Here is a 20,419-nt window from a genome sequence, read left to right as displayed (position 1 = left end):
TGTAAGTCTACTGTTTTTCTATACATTCTACCAACTCCACTGGATTATCATAACAGTTCTGTTACCTGGTCGTACTCCAAGGCTCCTGGGTAGAGAGGCCATCCAAGGAATAATTCTGCAATCACGCATCCCAGTGACCACATGTCTATGGCTTCACAAAATGGCAACCCCAATATAATCTCTGGAGCTCTGAAATTCAAAAAATTTAAAAAGTGATTGTAAAATTATCCAATTCATCTTATATTCAAAGATAAGCTCATAAAATGAGAGAAAAATCATCTAGTCACAGTAATTCATCATTTTTCAGAACTCTTTCAAACCTAACCATAATCCTGAATTAAACGTAAAGGGATGCTATGAGTACAATGGGGAGCTTCCTTGGTGGCTTAGTAGTAAAGAATTCGCCTGCAGGAGATCCAGGTTTGATCCCTGGGTTGGGAAGATCCCCTGGAAAAGGAAATGGCAACCCACTCCAGTATTCTTGCCTAGAAAATCCCACAGACAGAGGAGCCTGGCGGGCTACAGTCCATGGGGTCACAAAGAGTTGGACACAACTTAGCTACTAAACAACAGCAACATGAGAACAACACCGCGATGATAAAATATCTATACTTAATCTAAATTTTATTAACATGACAGCAAAAAATAAAAGGAAAATCATAGATCTTGTTTTTTGAGACGACAGCAGAAGTCACACACTAGAAAGAGACTGACAGATTATCAGATACACACACCATGACATCAGCAGAGCTGAAAGCCAGACGCTGAGAGGCAAGACGCAAACCAGACCAGACCAACCCCGAAGACCAGCCACGGATCTAGGCCGAGGCCTTACTCCAGAAGATAATGGTAAAACTGGGTTATTTGTTCTCCAAAACAGACAAGACCAAGTTCACCATATTCTGCCTTAAAGGGCAGAAAACTACAGAGTACATCAAAACAGTTAAAAAGCATTTTAGCACTTATAGAGCTTTGATTATCTGGAAAATGTATTCCATGAAAGATAGAATTCTCAGATAAATTACGTTGCTACTTCCATGACTTTCCCTTAAGAAAATTAACATTCTAAGAGAAGTTTCACATACAGTTCTCTAATTCCAAAGTTATACAATCATGGTTATCCTGAACAATCTCAATGGTACAGAGAAGTTATAAAAACAGTACAATAAATACTTTTTCCTAATTGTATAAAACCATTTCTACTACTGAGAGTAATTTGCCAAATAATGGCATGCTTTGTATTTCCTACATACAAGATTACATTAATCACAACACAATCATCAAAGTCAGGAAACAAATACTGATACATTTTCACCAGCTAAGCCTTAGACTCGAAGTTGGGCCAATTGCACAGATAATGTCCTTCATGGCAAAAGAACCCAATTCTGAATCATGTACTGCATTTAGCTGTCATCTCTCTTTAAGTCTTTTCCAATATGGAAGAATCCCTCAAGTCTTTCCTTGATTTCTATGATCCTGGCATAAGATATTACAGGCCAGTTATTTGTAGAATATCCCTTAATACGGGTCTGTCTGACATCTTCTTATCATTAGATCCAGGTTATAATCTTTGGGAGAAATGTTTTAAAAGTGATGGTTTTCCTTCCTCATTATATGCTATCAGGTGGTACAAACCTTTGCAGCACTATTGATAATGCTCACTTTGATTACTTGGTAACATGGTATCTGATAGATTTCTTCACTATCAAGTTTCTTCTTTCCCCTTTGTAATGAAGTTTTTTGTGAAGCACTTTGAGGCTGGAATCCAATTTCAATTTATCCATTTATTTACCTATGTAAGTATAATGGATTCTTATTTTATTCAATGGGTTACAATTCAATACTATAATTACTTATTCTGATGCTCTAAGTCGGAACTCCTTCAATGAACAACATGCGTCCTCATTACTACTGGGGTGACACTGTTCCCAGGATCTCTCAGTATACTTATTTAATACAGTTTTTAAAAGTCCTTCTGCCAATTTTTTTTAACTTAAGAGTGCTGACTGTCATTATCTCCTAATGCAGTGGTTCTCAATCTTGGCTGCACATTACAATTTTTGTGCTGGCCACACCCATACCAATTAAATCAGAAACTCTGAGGATGGGACAAAGGCATCAGTGGTTTTTAAACCTCTCCAGCTGATTCCAATATATGACAAAAGAACCAAAGCCCTAGACTCAATAGTTAAACCCAATGGGAAAGACAATTCCATCTCCTCCCTACAGTTCTGTTCAAAATAAGTTCAAAAGATAATAAATTGCTACCATAGATTTGGGATCTGTCTATTGACTCTACTTCTGAGTATCTCTGCTGTAATTAATATTTAAGATTCAGTAGATTCTTAATCCACAGTACATGTTAAAAACAAGTAAGTGTCATGGGGAGATACTAAGAGGAATAAAAGAACCTTAAAACATAGTTATAAAAAGCCTTCACTCTTTTGACTACTTAACTCTGTAACTGTGTAGATGTATACATGTAAATTAAATTCAGACGTAATCAAATGCTAAACTACTACAGAAAGAAAAGGCTTACCCTAAATAATATTTATTATCATATTCACAAGATTTTATCTTTTGTTCACTATTTTATACACAGAACATAGCAGAAAATATGCACTCAATAAACATTTAAATAAGCCATGCCAACACAGGTTGATTCACACAAAGGAAAGAAAGCGTCAGTGTGAAATGCGGGTCTGAACTAGGCATCGGAAGAATAAAAGTCTAGGCGGAAAGAGAGAGAAATGAGCACAAGAGTTTATAAAGTATATACTAACCTATACTTCAAAAGGTTCAAAGCAAAAGGCAGCTAGTTTCAAAAAGTATGGAGTAAATGAGATTCACTAGTAATAGTTAATCATGTATTAAATTGAATCCTAAAGACTTACAGAGCTATAGCTGTGTGTAAGGGCTTCATGGTTATTTTGAAATAATACAAAAAATTCACAAGACTTGAAATGGACTACTGTAGAAAATTTCAACATTGTATTTGGTAATGCAAGAAAACTAACAAAATGATAGTATTTAGGACATACAACTTAAAGAGACAAAAACTGCTTGAAATCTGGTCAACAATTAAGAAAAGAGTTCTGTCAAGTGGACAAAGAGTGATGAATTCTTTCTGCCATTTGCTACCATTTAGTGAGTGAGCCACTTTGATCGTGATAAGAATATAGACTTATCTTTTAAAAATCTTGATTACAAATTGTATAAAACCATTTCAAACACAAAATCTAAGATTCAAAAGTTATATTTAGGGAAGCAAACTCAAATATCTCATTTTTAAACAAGAATTTTAATTGCAAATTTTATACAAATTCATTATGTATTATTGCATCAGTTTAAAATCCTGAGAAGCAGATGAGATGTGCAAAAAATTTCTTGGGGAGAAAATGTCTCTGAAGGATACAGAGGGAGATGAAGCAGGAGTAGGCGAAGAGAGCCTCAGACCTCGAGCAGTTCTGACAGCTGTGAAAGAGGGGCAGAGGAAGAATTAGAACTTCTATGCGACTGCAGTGCTGTTAAGAGAAGAGTCTTGGCAGGGTCAGTGGAGAGTCTTTAAGTAAAAATTATCTGCTAGAGTAGGTCCCCATCAAACTAGCACAGCGTAGCTCTAGGGCCCCCAGTGTGTTTGGTCACTAGCTGGGAGCAGCCCAGAAGAATGGGCCTCTGCCCAGCACTGCTGCCTTATCTAACAGGCACAACAGGTGGAGGCTGCCAGTTAATCGCTCTTCACAGCAGGTTCTCTTGAAGTGGATCCAAACAGCACAATTCCAAGGCTGCCACAGCCATCTTCCCCTAAGCTTTTGTATTTTATTTTGTAAAACATAAATATCATAAAGAAAATGCAATACATTTCTTCACCAAGTCTGAGTCAAACATACTCAAATTCTCTCCCGTTTACCACAACATACCACAAAATGTTATATTTTCTATATGTATCATCACATGTGAAAACACCTTCAAGCATTTACAATCTAGATGAAACTGCCAGAGATATCAGAGCTCAGCCAGCCAGTCTTACAATACAGTAAACCTTAAAAATCAAACTACGCACAGAAGAATAATATACCCAGCTGTAACGTAATGAATAAAGCTTAGTTTTCTGAATGTATCTTAACTGGCTCTCAAATTATTTCTCTGGGCTAAATATACTTTTGAATATAAATGACCATAGCAGAAAGTCTGATTTATGGACGACTCTCAAAATAAACCTTGTGTTCTACACCTAAAGGAAATTCTTCCACTTCTTTTCTTATCCACCTTAACTCCCTTCTGATCATCTGTAATGTGAGTGGTGTGCCAAGGATATGGCAGGGAACAGACATATGTACTTCTGTAGACAGGCAAGGCACACATTAAACACGTCCACTGGATAGAGAGTATAACTAAACCACTTTACCACTCTATAAATAATAACACAATTAGAAGGCAGGTGTCAAATCCACAAACAAATTCAAAAATTTAGGTTATACGGTAAGAAAGGCTATGCATAAATGCCATGTTTCCTTTTTTGCTATGTGACTAATAAAACTTACCAGTATTCATTAAAACCAAGTCCTTTTTACTTTTCTGAAGCCTTGAAATACTAATATAAAATCTAGGTAAAGTGGGTAAGCTAAAAAAAAAATTTTTTTTAAGTGGGTAAACTAAACTTTTGAATGGTCTGTGGGTCTTTGCTAAAGAACTCAAAAAGAATGTTAGAGGTAGATAGTTCAAATAAGAACATGGTGAAATACTGTCACTCAGAAAAGGTGACTATTAATTGAACATTTTACTTTATTTCATTTTTATTTAAGTTGAAAATTCAATTACTGGCAGAGAAGCCTAGCCCTGTTGGGAAAAAGGATGTCTCAGTTCAGGAACTCGGTATGTCAAGTTCAAGGAACAGTTGTGTATTCTCATAAGAGAAAGATGCCCTGGGTTATCCTGGCAAATGCCATTAGGCTAGGATCATGCAATGATTTCAAGGCCATCAATAAAGTGGTGACCATGATATGGCTCCTAATCTATCTTTTCAGATACAGAAAATACAACAGTTAGGCCAACTTGACTATTTAGCCTGCCTAATGTTTCTCACTAAAGTTAATAAAACTAGCATAAAGCTGATATATTTCAGTCTCTTGAGAGTTTAGTGACAGGAACAACCCAGGTCTGGTTAAGTCTAGGACACTGAACAAATAATTTCTGAAATGACAAAACTAAAGCCCAGATTCTGATGACGCTGTCGGATGTCACTCAGTAAAAATGAGAACTACAGTTATCAGGGCTTCTCTTGATAATACTCCTCTGGTGGTGGTGGTTTAGTCACTAAGTCCTGTCCGACTCTTGCGACCCCCTGGACTGTACCCTGCCAGGCTTCTCTGTCCCTGGGATTTTCCAGGCCAAGAATACTGGAGTGGATTGCCATTTCCTTTATATTCAAATGTACAGCTACATGCTTCACTCTACTTTTGACAAGAAGAAGACACCAGAGAAAAGCAGCACAAACTTGGAAAAGGTAAATAAATGGTAAAAAAAGATAAAAATAATAAAATTAAAAGTCTTCCTTGAGGTAGGTGACACAGAAGGTATTTCTAAAAATAAACAGTTTTATTAAGACATAATTCACATACCATACGATTTATCTGTTCAAATGGTACAATCCAATGGCTTTTAGTATATTCACAGAATTATACAACCATTAACCCAATCAACTTTAGAATATTTTCATCACCATCAAAACAAGTCCTTTATCCATTACCAGTCACTCCCCATTTTTTCCAAACTTCCCCATCCCTAGACCACCACAAATCTCCTTTGTCTCGGTAGCTCTGCCTGTTCTGGACATATCATACAAATGGAACGGTACATGTGATCTCTTATGGCGAGCTTCTTTCATCTGGGGTTCAACCATGTTGCAGCATGTACCAGCACTTCTTTTTTACTGCAGAATGATATTCCATTGTATGGGTATGCCAAACTTACTTATCCATTCATCAGATGATGGATATTTGGGTTGTTTCCACTTTCCAGCTATATGAAAAATGAAAAGTTAACCAGGAAAGGCCATGCCACCTCACCAGGCTATTGAGCAAGAATGTACTCCAGGGCTGAAGAAGGTCGGAGCAGAAAAGCTATACACCAAAAACAATCACTTCCTCAGAGAACTGATTGGTACAGGAAGAAAATGCCTTTGACGAAATATATATCCAAAAGGGGGGAAAGGGTTCTAGTGTTAAAGAAACTGCTGATTTTCAATGCAGCAGGCTTTACAATTGAGCTAATCCTGCGCTACACCTCTTTTTCAAACCTCTAGGGCACTAAAAAAATAATAACAACTTCTTGACCATCTACTGGGAACCCAATATAAAAGGAGCATGGGGTCATGGGTAAATCTAAGGGTAAATTTCCTAAGAATGTTTTGCTATAGTGCTACTACGCAGAAAGTTCTGGGAAGACAAGTCTTTGCGTCTGGTAAGGATTCATGACTCCAAACAATGAAAATCATCTAGAGAGAGCTAGATTTTAAACACTTTAGATACCTAGCAATCCCGCCAAGTAATTTACCCAAGGCTTAGTATTTTCATTTTTGAAATGGGTTTTACTGATGCAGCATACTCTGAAAATTATCTGAACGACTAGGTAAAAGAATCTGTGTAAAATGTAAAACAGCATATACATTTACAAATTTATTCATACTCCCACTGTCCTAATTCACACCTCCTCTCTTCTCAAACCATCACCTCCTCCCCATCCTCATTCCTGACTGTTGTCCTTGCATCCAACTTTATTTGGCGGGGGTGGGGGGATATCTGAAAGAAACTTCTACATTCTCACCACCACATCTACTAGCCCACTTGCATCTGTCAGTACTTTTATCTAAGGTACCCATGCTCACTCACTGAAGTACATCATTCCACCAATTTCCCAGTCTCTGTCATCACCAATCTCTCCCTCCCTTTTTCCCTCCCTCCCTCTCCCCACCCCCCAACATAAAGACATGACTATTCCATATCTCCCATTTTGAGAGAAAAGAAAAAACGTTCTTGTTTACATAACCTCCTTCAGCCATCATCCGTTTCTCTGTTCCCTCTTAAAACAGGCCTTCTTAAAAGCATTGTTAAGAAAAGCTGCCTCCAATTCTGCCCCTGTCTTGAACTCAACTCTAATCAGGCTTTCATTACCCCATCATTCCACCAAAATAGGTCCTGTCAAAGTCACCATCAGCCCCTGCATTGCCACATCCTTGATTTATTTGGCTTGCAGCATCTGACACAGTTGACTGTGCTCTCCTGCATTAAACAGTCTGCAGCTGACTGCCAGGACACCACTCTGCTCTCTTTACCTCACCAGCACTCCCTTCTCAGATTCCTTTCCAGTTCCATCTCATTTCCACCACCTTTAAATTCTGGGGTGTCCCAAGGCTGTCTTTAGATACCTGTCTTCTCTACCTACATTCACTTCCCTTAGGTGATCTCATAAATCACATGGTTTTAAATATCACCTTTATTCTTAAACCCAAATGTGCATCTCTAAACCAGACCTCTCTCCCCCAACTTTAGAATTCCCTATCCAACTGTCTACTCAATATCTCTTACTGTCAATTATTAGATATCTCAAACTGAACACGTTCAAAACATCTTCACAGTTCCCTCCAACCCACTCTTCCTCCAGCCTTCCCGATCTCAGGAAATGACAACTCTATCCTCCTAATTTCTCAGGCACATAACTGGTGTGAGAATCAAATCTGACTCTCGCTTTTCACAACTATCAGCAAATCCCATTGACTTTATCTTCAAAACAGATTCAGAATTTGACTATTTTGCCCCACCTTTACGGCTAAAACCACAATCCAAGCCTCCAGCATCTCTTGCTGCAAGCTTCCTAACTGTTCTTGGTTCCGCCCTGTCCTCTACCATCTACTCTCAACTTAGCAGCCAGCGTGATCCACTTGGTACACAGGTCATACCACATCACTCTTCGCCTCAAACCTGCTAGCAGCTTCTTCCTGCCTCACAGTAAGGCCAAATTCTTCACAATGGTCTATACAAGGTCAGACGTGATTCTGCCCTCAGGAAATCTATTTAACATTTCCTACCATTATCCCATTTGCTTGCTCTGATCCACCTGTACAGGCCTCCTTACTGCTTCTAATCATAGTTGCTGCCTCAAAACCTTTACATTTATTAGGAGAAGGTTCCTGTCAGAGGGGAAAGCAGGACATGATCCCTGCATTCTTACTTTGTGTTTCTGTCCAAAGACCAGATAGGAAGGTTTTCCTTTACCACCTTGAACAGAAGGGTAAGCCCCTGCCAGCGCATATATTTACCTCTCCTCCTTTATCTTGCTTTTCTGTTGTCTATAGCACCTGCCACCAACTGATATGCTTCCTTATTATGTTTTCCCCTCCCCTACTAGAATATAAAACCATGAGGGAAAGAACTTTAATTTTTTCAGTTCTATATTCCCAGCACTGAGAATACTGCCGGCATATAGTAGGTATTCACTCATCCGTTTGTTCAGTGAATTACTTGATCAAACAGTAGAAGCTGTTAGCATTCTGTTATAAATATCTTTATTAAATACATGAGCCAAACAGGTATCAACCAAGAAGACCCTGACATGCTAGCCACTTCACATTAGGGACAATTGAAATGTTTTGACTATAAAATAAAAGTCAACACAACTTACTGAGCTTTAACAGCAGCCAACATCACAGAAATCATTTTTAACACTTTATCTCACTTAAAGAAGATGTTCTAAAAACAGATTTCTGCCTTGTTCCTCTGTTTCGAGACCAAAAATGCGGTAAACAAAATGTTCCACGTAAAACAAAAGAACCCCTCAACTAAGTACAGTCAGTCCACAGAATCATGAGAAATAATAAATCGTTTTTGAAGCAATTAAGCATTGGAGCTGTCACCCAGAAACAGGTAACTGATACAGTACCAAAAGTTACCCAGAAAGTGATGGAATTGAGACTTTAAATGCCTTATTCCAAAAACCTTTCTCTATACTATACCATCTCAATGATAAGATTTTGTGACTGAAAGAAACACAGAAAGTCAAACAAACAGGAAACCTAGAAACAGACACCAAAGTTACTTGTAACAATTCAACTAAAGTTATGTTCTAGCTTTATTTTCCACAGAATTAGAAGACACTAGGATTCTCTGGTGGCTCAGAAGGTAAAAGGTCTGCATGCAATTCAGGAGACCCGGGTTCAATCCCTGGGTTAGGAATATCGCCTGGAGACGGAAATGGCAAACCTCTCCAGTATTCTTGCCTGGAAAATCCCATGGATGGAGGAGCCTGGCAGGCTAAGTCTATGGGGTCGCAAAAGTCAGACACAACTGAACAACTTCATTTTCTTTCTAAGAATATACTAACTGACCTATCTTTTCTAATAGTTCTATGCCTTTTTTGATTAGTCTTTAGCTTTCTAGGACAATCAAATTGAAGAAGTATTATGCTGCCATTTTCTAAACCCAGTTTTCATTCAGTATAAATCCTTCAAACAGTGTAAATCCTTTAAAATACATATAAGGACAGCAATAACATCAAGCAAAAACAAGACTGGAAGTTGACTGTGGCTCAGATCATAAACTCCTTATTGCCTAATTCAGACATTAATTGAACAAAGCAGGGGAAACCACTAAACCATTCAGGTATGACCGAAATCAAATCCTTTATGATTATACAGTGGAAGTGACAAATAGATTCAAGGGATTAGAACTGATAGAGAGTGCCTGAAGAACTATGGATGGAGCTTCATGATCTTGTACAGGAGGCAGTGATCAACACCATCCTGAAGGAAGAGAAATGCAAAAAGACAAATGATTGTCTGAGGAGGCCTTACAAAAAGCTATGAAAAGAAGAGAAGCGAAAGGCAAAGGAGGAAAGGAAAGATATACCCATTTGAATCAGTTCAGTTCAGTCGTTACGTCCGACTCTTTGTGACCCCCTGGACTACAGCAAGCCAGGCCTCCCTGTCCATCACCAACTCCTGAAGTTTACTTAAACTCATGTCCATTGAGTCAGTGATGCCATCCAACCATCTCATTCTCTGCTGTCCACTTCTCCTCCCACCTTCAATCTTTCCCAGCATCAGGGTCTTTTCCAGTGAGTCAGTTCTTCACATCAGGTGAATGCAGAGTTCCCATTTGAATGCAGAGTTCCAAAGAATAGCAAGGAGAGATAAGAAAGCCTTCCTCAGTGATCAATGCAAAAAATAGAGGAAAACAACAGAATGGGAAAGACTAGAGATCTCTTCAAGAAAATCAGAGATACCAAGGGAACATTTCATGCAAAGATGGGCACAATAAAGGACAGAAATTATTTGGCTTAACATGGACTGAGGAGCCTGGTAGGCTGCAGTCCATGGGGTCGCTAAGAGTCGGACACGACTGAGCGACTTCCCTTTCACTTTTCACTTTCATGCATTGGAGAAGGAAACGGCAACCCACTCCAGTGTTCTTGCCTGGAGAATCCCAGGGACGAGGGAGCCTGGTGGGCTGCCGTCTATGGAGTCAAACAGAGTCGGACACGACTGAAGTGACTTAGCAGCAGCAGCAGCAACAGAAGCAGAAGGTATTAAGAAGAGGTGGCAGGAATACACAGAAGAACTATACAGAAAAGATCTTCACGACTCAGATAATCATTATGGTGTGATCACTCACCTAGAGCCAGACATCCTGGAATGCGAAGTCAAGTGAGCCTTAGGAAGCGTCATCACGAACAAAGCTAGTGGAAGTACTGGAATTCCAGTTGAGCTACTTTAAATCCTAAAAGATGATGCTGTGAAGGTGCTGCACTCAATATGCCAGCAAATGTGGAATACTCAGCAGTGACCACAGGAATGGAAAAGGTCAGTCATCATTTCAATCCCAAAGAAAGGCAATGCCAAAGAATGCTCAGACTACCACACCATTGCTCTCATCTCACATGCTAGCAAAGTAATACTCAAAATTCTTCAAGCCAGGCTTCAACAGTACGTGAACCATGAACTTCCAGATGTTCAAGCTGGATTTTTAGAAAAGACAGAAGAACCAAAGATCAAATTGGCAACATCTGTTGGATCACCGAAAAAGTGAAAAACATCTACTTCTGTTTTACTGACTATGCCAAAGCCTTTGACTATGTGGATCACAACAAACTGTGGAAAATTCTTAAAGAGATGGGAATAACAGACCACCTGATCTGCCTCCTGAGAAATCTGTATGCAGGTCAAGAAGCAACAGTTAGAACTGGACATGGAACAACAGAATGGTTCCAAGTCAGGAAAGGAATAAGTCAAGGCTGTATACTGTCACCCTGCTTATTTAACTTCTATGCAGAGGACATCATGAGAAACGCTGGGCTGGATGAAGCACAAGCTGAAATCAAGATTGCCGGGAGAAATATCAATAACCTCAGATATGCAGATGACACCACCCTTATGGTAGAAAGTGAAGAAATAAACAGCCTCTTGATGAAGGTGAAAGAGGAAGGTGAAAAAGCTGGCTTAAAACTCAACATTCATAAAACTAAGATCATGGCCTCTGGTCCCATCACTTCATGGGAAAAAGATGGGGAAACAATGGAAACAGTGACAGATTTTATTTCTGGGGGCTCCAAAATCACTGCAGATGGTGACTGCATCCATGAAATTAAAAGGCACTTGGCTCCTTCGAAGAAAAGTTATGACCAACCTAGACAGCATATGAAAAAGCAGAGACATTACTTTGCCAACAAAGGTCTGTCTAGTCAAAGCTTTGGTCTTTCCAGTAGTCATGTATGGATGTGAGAGTTGGATTATAAAGAAAGCTGAGCACCGAAGAATTGATGCTTTTGAACTGTGGTGTTCAGAGTTCCTTGAGAGTCCCTTGAGCAGCAAGGAGATTCAACAAATCCATCCTAAAGGAAATCAGTCCTGAATATTCATTGGAAGGACTGATGCTGAAGCTGAAACTCCAATACTCTGGCCACCTGATGTGAAGAACCGACTCAGTGGAAAAGACCCTGATGCTGGGAAAGATTGAAGGTGGGAGGAGAAGGGGACGACATAGGATGAGATGGTTGGATGGCATCACTGACTCAATGGACATGAGTTTGAGTAAACTCCAGGAGTTGGTGAAGGACAGGGAAGCCTGGCGTGCTGTGGTCCATGGGTCACAAAGAGTTGCACACGACTGAGCAACTGAACTGACTGAACATCAAACAGGTACTTAGCACTAAGAACTGGGCATTGCTCTAAGCACTTTATAAGTATTAGCCCATTTGATGGTCATGCCAATCCTTTTAACAGACAAAGAAACGGACACAAGCATAACGAACTTGCCTAAGGGTCATAAAGCTATTTTGAAGTATAGCCAGAATTCAAAGCCAGGTTTTATGGCTTCAGGATCCATAAGTGTTGCATGTTAAAATAAACAATCTCCAAGATTACTAAAACTATCAGACTTTTATCGTGCTCGAAGTCTTCCCACTCAGATGCTATACTTATCATTAATGTGTTCTTTTTTCTCTTTCAACATGTCACCTTTGATTTTTAGACTAACTGGGAAATGTGAGATATATACTTATGTGAAAAGAACTACAGTTGACATTTTACTTAGTCCTCTTCCTGATCTTTAAGCATTTGCTCATCTTATCCATAAATAATCTTTCATGTTAAATACATAGATATCTGCAGGACACTTCTCAGTTAAAATAAGGCTCTTATTTTGGCAGATGCTGTGTTCCAAAAGATGACTGCAACAATCTTTCACAAAAGCTATTAGGGAATGAGCTCAATAGTGTATTAGATGTGGCCATCCAGTAGGTGTGATTACTAATAAATACAGCGTCATGCACTCAAACAGGCAAAGTCTTATACTTAGCAAAAGACAGCAAAGACCTAAAGTGGTTACAAAAATACCAGTACTAATAAACATGTATTTATACAAACACAACAAATCTAGCAAAGGATACATACCCAAGTTTTAACAGCAGTTATCTTTCACGAATCAACCTGGAAAGGAGACCGAAGTACACATTTCCACAACACTGGTTTCTAAAACAAGCGTCTCCCACTATACAATAAAAGACTAATGTTTAAAAATTGTCAATCAGCGAAATTTTATAGGAATTTCATGTTTTCTTCTAACATTACTACCATCAAAGTAGACCACATAATCAGTGTTAAGCCAGTTTTTTATTTTCTTTTATTATCAGCAATAACTTCCAAGTGTGACTCTCTGAAGCTAGGAACGCAGTCTCGGGAGGGAGGAACACTGGAGATGGCCCTGAGAGGCTCTATACCGTCTGCAGGGGACACCATGGAGAGGATGCCTCTAAGTACAACAGGGGAACTGGAAGATCTCCAAGAATCTTTCAAATCATAACGCAACTAAAATTTATGAAAATATGAAAGAACATTTGTACAACCAGACCTTTAACAGAAAGGAAACTTAAAATGTATTAGGTAGCTTGCTTCTAGCTTAATCAGCACTTGATTCAATATTCTGCAGAATGGTGCTTTTTAAAAAGAAAAACCACCAACAAAACCTCAACACTGACAGAAAGGCAAATAAGTTTTAAAAGAACCAATCAATCACTTCTAGAAATATTTTCTTTTTGAAGTCACGAATGTTTACCATGATAAGAAACTTGTTGCTATAGGCAATAACAAGGCTAGAGAATATTGGATATTCACACAGATTGCTTTCATGATTGTAACTACAACTATTCAATAACATGATGAAATGTAATCAAAGTACAAGCTCTTAGAATAGACACTCATTCAAATGTAGCTTGAGTCGTAGGCTAAAAATAGCACAATTAAAAATATCCTTATTGCAAGGGCACTTAATCTTTTAAGTATGCTGCACAATGCTCCAGATCAAAGCGCCAAGTACAAAGGACTGCAGTAATAAGTATCTTCAAAATATATTAAACGTAAAACCTCAGAGGTAGAGGATAGGAGACAGCAAAGATTTAATAGCCATTACCAATATGCCAAATATATCACTTAGACCCCAACATCCAAAAAGATGTACACATCAATGATTTGCAAACCTATGACTGACCAAGAGCTAATATTTTATAAAAGTAGAGTCAGAAATTTATTTCATTTACAGACAGTACTATTTTTCATGGTTTTTTTTTTTTCCTGTTTGTTTTTTTTTACTCTTTGGCAGCACCTTGAGGAATGAGCGGGATCTTAAATCCCCGACCAGGGATTGAACCCGAGCCCCTTGCAGTAGAAACATGGAGTCCTAACTGCTGGACCACCAGGGAAGTCCATGTTTTGTGTTTTACCTATCAAGCACAGTAGGCAAGATCTTAAAATTGCATTTTACAGAAAACTGAGAACACTATTGTTAATAAATATCAAGAGAGAAAAGCCAAGGAGCTGAGTTGGTGCTATACTACAGATGATGAGAAGGGGGTACAAAACAATCCCGAACTTCACAGTTTATCTGACTATGAGATATAGTTAAAATTATAATGTATCATCAGTGGGTGTCAACAGAAGTTCATAATTTATATGGTGTGTTTAAATCAGACAACAAAAATTATTTAGTGAAATTATTTAATTTGCAATTTTTCAAAAAAATATTTTTGAAAATAAAAATATGTTTACTGAGCTCCACTGAATAATCAGATTTTGTACTAAATGTTTTATGCTCATTATCTCATTAAATTCTAACAAAATCCTCTAAAGTGGGCACTGTATTATCCCATTGTAGCCATGAGGAAACTAAAGCACAGAAGTAACTTTCCAAGTTCTCTAAGTAGCAGGGCTTAAAAACATCACTGAGACCACGCAGTCTCAGTGAAAATCCAAGTTCGTCAGCATCATCAGATAGATCACTGTATTTTGTGAACTACTGCAAATGCATTATTCAATCATAAGACCGTGCAGTAACGAGCAGGCAGAAGATTAGATACTGCTCAGCAAGTGAGCGATCTCTCAATCCGGTGACACATTTCTTAAAGGTGAAATTCTTAAATTTCACTTAACTCAGCAAATATATCACTATTTTTCTCATATTTTTTCAGTTGTAACTTTTTAAGTTGACATACAATACAAAGAATTCTTATACACTCTCAGTCAGATTTCTAAACATTAGCATTTTATCGCACTTGTATTATCTTTTATATACACATACAAATATGATTTTTATAAATCATTTGACAGTTAAGATGCAAACACTGAATCCCTTTACCCTTAAATGCTTCATTCAGTGTTTACCTCCTAAAAACAAGGGGAGTCTCTTACATAGTTACAGCATGTAATTCCTGTCAAAACAAGGAAATTAATATTAATGTGATACTACTATTCAGATTTTGCCAACTGTCTCAATAATGCCTTCTTTCACAATAAACAATTTTTAAAAATAAATCCTAGACCCATGTCTCTTTAGTTCCCTTTACCTGGGATAGTTTCTCAGCATTTCTGTGGTCCTTATGAGATTGTCATTTTTTTAAGACTACAAACTAGTTATTTTGTACACTGCCCCACAATCTGTGTTCAGATCAGCCCTGGGTGTTCTTTGGAAGGAATGATGCTAAAGCTGAAACTCCAGTACTTTGGCCACCTCACGCAAAGAGCTGACTCACTGGAAAAGACTCTGACGCTGGGAGGGATTGGGGGCGGGAGGAGAAGGGGATGATAGAGGATGAAATAGCTGGATGGCATCACTGACTCGATGGACGTGAGTTTGAGTGAACTCTGGGAGTTGGTGATGGACAGGGAGGCCTGGCATGCTGCCATTCATGGGGTCACAAAGAGTCGGACACGACTGAGCGACTGAACTGAACTGAATGTTTCCTCACAAGGAGGTTCAAGTTATCTATTTTCAGCAGGAATAAAACAAGAATGATGCTGCTGCTGCCGCTTCAGTCGTGTCTGACTCTGTGCGACCCCATAGACAGCAGCCCACCAGGCTCCCCCATCCCTGGGATTCTCTAGGCAAGAATACTGGAGTGGGTTGCCATTTCCTTCTCCAATGCATGAAAGTGAAGTCGCTCAGTCATGTCCGACTCTTAGTGACCCCATGGACTGCAGCCTCCTCCATCCATGGGATTTTCCAGGCAAGAGTACTGGAGTGGGGTGCCATTGCCTTCTCCAAGAATGATGCTGTCTAACACTTAATAATACCCAAGGTCCAGTACTAAAGAAACAAGCAAACAAACAAAAAGTTACCAGCCTAAGAGTATTGGAGTGGGTTGCCATTGCCTGCTCCGAATAGGAACTATAATCAAATGCAAAGAAACAAAAAGAGGAAAAATTAACAGAGGCAGCCCTAATTATCAAGTTATTGAAATAATAACAGGCACCTTAATGATAAAACTGTTCAAGAGAATGAATTAAATGATAGACAGTTTCACCAAAACCCTGGAATCTACTTGTTAAAACAACAAATTCTTGACATCTAAATACCATTCCCATACTTAAAAGGAAGTAGGGACCCTTAGAGAAATGGCTGATTCCAAAACTGAGAGGCAAAGTATAAGGGAGGCTTGGAAAACTTCTTGTGCCAGAAAAACTTATCAATAAAAAGAAATGATCTACTGATACAAGAAAAAATACCAAAAATCACAAAATCCTTGAGTAAAATAAACTTTAGACAAAAGGTGTGTTCCACTGACATGAAGTTCTAGAAGAGAAAAACTAATGTGTTGTGAAAAAATGAAAAGTCAAGATGGAGGGACAGAGAATGAATGGAAAGAGACAGGAGAGAATTTTCTAGGATGACACACGTGAATCTGGGTTACACATGTGTATGCATTTGTCAAAATTCAATGGGATATAATGCTTAGATTTGTGCATTATACTATATTAAAAAAGTCCTTACAAAAAAAGAACCACAAATAAATACTAAGCTATTTTATGAGTAGCATGCATAAGTGTATAATGGTACCATGTGCAGACATCTATAACTTTGAACTGTCTCGTGAGAAAAGGATGGAATGATAAATGGACAGAGGGAGTATCTGTGATAAAGCTATGTAGCAAAATCTTAATTGCAGCATCCAAGTAGTGAGCATATGCATGTTCACTGTAAACCCTTTCACATTATTTGTAAGTCTGAAAAGTTTTAACAGTAAAACATAGAGAAGAAAGGGAATTTATATAAGGCTAGGGAGAATTATACACACACACAGACATCAATTCCTTAAACCAAAGAAAAACCCATAAGTGTACCCTTCTGTGTACATACCCATCATGTATGGTATGAGGGACATACCATCATCAAAGGAGCCAATTCCCTATAGAAATAATGGTCACCAGATTATAACATTTTTAAAGCTCTGAAAGAAAATAACTCCCCAAGCATTCCCAGGAAATATGTCTATATTTCAAAAATGAAAGCGTCTTTTATAGGACTGACACATTCTGCAAGTCATGTAGAAGCCTTTAAGGAAGAGCAGGAAGACGCACACTGTCAAGCGTGGTAATGACACCATGACACTGGCCCAAGGAAAGACGGAAGAACAATGAGTCCAAAACAGATGCACTCACACAAGGTCACCTGGTTTGTGGCAAAACTGCCCCTTCCATGTGGTGGAATAATAAATGTGGCTCACTTAAGGGACAGCCATGTGGAGAAAAATGGACATTAATTTTCCCACTACCCCAAAGAACGGCTGAATTAACCATTATGAACACAAATTCAGCTACTTTTTCAAAGATCTCACAGGCTATGCTTCAAAGAATAAAGCAGCACATATACCCAAGGCAGGCCCAGAGGGGATAATTAGGGAGACTCCTTATTACCTTGTCACCACTACACATTTCCTTTAAACCATACACAGTTTTTAAAAGTAGCTTCTTCTTTTAAAATTGTCCTAAGACTGTATTAATTGCTTTACATGCATTATGGAGTTTCACTTTCATAAGACTCTTTGAGGTAGCTAATATTTTACATATGGGTAAACTAGGCTCAGAAAGGTTAAACAACTTGCTCTAAGTGATACAATAAAGTAGCAGAGCTGACGTTATGAACCTATGAATAAATAATCTGGCATTATTTAGCAGACATAAATATAATGTTTCATTTCGGTTTTTTTGACTAAAATCCTGTCATTCCTTGCAACACTCTTTTAATGCCTCATACAAACCACTAAAAAGTATTTCCTCATAAGCCCTAAAAAGAAAGACCATCATATCTAAAATACTACATCGTGTTTAGAATCTTGTTACTAATTCAGTAGCATTCTCTGAAGGACTTATATTGATGAAAAGCAAGTTAGAGCAAATAAAATCTTTAGAAGATTCAAACACACATTTCTGTCATATTAGTTTCACCACCATATTATTCAAATGAGTTTATTCAGTGAGTTTATTCCTTTTAAATACTTCTAATATGCAGATGACACTAACTACCCTCATGGCAGAAAGTGAAGAGGAACTAAAAAGCCTCTTGATGAAAGTGAAAGAGGAGAGTGAAAAAGTTGGCTTAAAGCTCAACATTCAGAAAACGAAGATCATGGCATCTGGTCCCATCACTTCATGGGAAATAGATGGGGAAACAGTGGAAACAGTGTCAGACTTTATTTATTTGGGCTCCAATATCACTGCAGATGATGACTGCAGCCATGAAATTAAAAGACGCTTACTCCTTGGAAGGATATGACCAACCTAGATAGCATATTCAAAAGCAGAGACATTGCTTTGCCAACAAACATCCATCTAGTCAAGGCTATGGTTTTTCCAGCGGTCACGTATGGATGTGAGAGTTGGACTGTGAAGAAAGCTGAGCGCCAACGAATTGATGCTTTTGAATGGTGGTGTTGGAGAAGACTCTTGAGGGTCCCTTGGACTGCAAGGAGATCCAACTAGTACATTCTAAAGGAGATCAGTCCTGGGTGTTCATTGGAAGGACTGACGCTAAAGCTGAAACTCCAGTACTTTGGCCACCTCATGTGAAGAGCTGACTCACTGGAAAAGACAAGACTCTGATGCTGGGAGGGACTGGGGGCAGGAGGAGAAGGGGACGACAGAGGATGATATGGCTGGATGGCATCACCAACTCGATGGACGTGAGTTTGGGTGAACTCCGCGAGTTGGTGATGGACAGGGGAGCCTGGTGTGCTACAATTCATGGGGTCGCAAAGAGTCGGACACGACTGAGTGACTGAACTGAACTGACTGAAGAGTATTTTGTTTGAAAATGATACCTGTTTTCAGATGGCTTTTGCAGTCACTGATTGTCAACTTCTACCATTATGTTTTACTGTTTACAAGGATAATTTACCATTACTTTGTTATTTCTCAAAATCAAATATAACCCTATTACATACATATTACATACAGTTATTTATAAACATTGATATGACAATTCTCATTTAGGTATATTGGATTTCACTGGTCTCTTCTATAAGGTAAGATAGACTAAATGTCTATACAGCTGTTTCCATCTCTATTGGCTTATACATCCAACATCTTAATACAAATATTTTTATCTTTATGAACTGCTGCTAAGTAGCATCACTCGTGTCTGACTCTGTGCAACCCCATAGACGGCAGCTCACCAGGCTCCCCCGTCCCAGGGATTCTCCAGGCAAGAATACTGGAATGGGTTGCCATTTCCTTCTCCAACGCATGAAAGTGAAAAGTGAAAGTGAAGTCACTCAGTTGTGCCCGACTCTTAGCGACCCCATGGACTGCAGCCTACCAGGCTCCTCCATCCATGGGATTTTCCAGGCAAGAGTACTGGAGTGGGGTGCCACTGCCTTCTCTTTATGAACTACTGATGATTAATTTAGCTTTAGAGGAAGGAAAGGGGAAAATCCACATTCACTTTACAATCCCACGGAGCATTCTGCTACAATATGAAACAACCGCCTACCACAGAGAGACTCGTGACGTGAGAGAGATACAGGGCTCATGTTACCAGGGGGTGCACTATGAACCTATTGAAAGTTACCAAATGCTTCCTAAGCACAACATTCTATTCACACATTTTTAAAGTAAAGGAGTATGTCAAGGCTGTATATTGTCGCCCTGCTTATTTAACTTGTATGCAGAGTACATCATGAGAAACGCTGGACTGGAAGAAGCACAAGCTGGAATCAAGATTGCCAGGAGAAATATCAATAACCTCAGATATGCAGATGACACCACCCTTATGGCAGAAAGTGAAGAGGAGCTAAAAAGCCTCTTGATGAAAGTGAAGGAGGAGAGTGAAAAAGTTAGCTTAAAGCTCAACATTCAGAAAACGAAGATCATGGCATCCAGTCCCATCACTTCATGGGAAATAGATAGGGAAACCGTGGAAACAGTGTCAGACTTTATTTTGGGGGGCTCCAAAATCACTGCAGATGGTGACTGCAGCCATGAAATTAAAAGACGCTTACTCCTTGGAAGAAAAGTTATGACCAACCTAGATAGTATATTGAAAAGCAGAGACATTACTTTGCCGACTAAGGTCTGTCTAGTCAAGGCTGTGGTTTTTCCTGT

The 20,419-nt window shown here is 38.8% G+C and overlaps 1 protein-coding gene across 2 annotated transcripts in view; it reads right to left on the bottom strand.

Annotated features, from left to right (window-relative positions):
- The window catches only part of HIPK3 (homeodomain interacting protein kinase 3), a 54,590-nt gene that overhangs the window by 22,147 nt on the left and 12,024 nt on the right, over positions 1-20,419 (bottom strand). For both annotated transcript variants that reach the window (XM_068989162.1, XM_068989163.1), the window contains exon 2: positions 66-189. In XM_068989162.1, the coding sequence (XP_068845263.1) occupies positions 66-189 (124 nt within the window). The remainder of the gene's footprint in view (positions 1-65; positions 190-20,419) is intronic.

Source organism: Capricornis sumatraensis, chromosome 16, assembly GCF_032405125.1.
Source record: "Capricornis sumatraensis isolate serow.1 chromosome 16, serow.2, whole genome shotgun sequence".
NCBI classification, from domain to species: Eukaryota; Metazoa; Chordata; class Mammalia; order Artiodactyla; family Bovidae; genus Capricornis; species Capricornis sumatraensis.
This window is presented reverse-complemented; position numbering and strand designations above follow the sequence as displayed.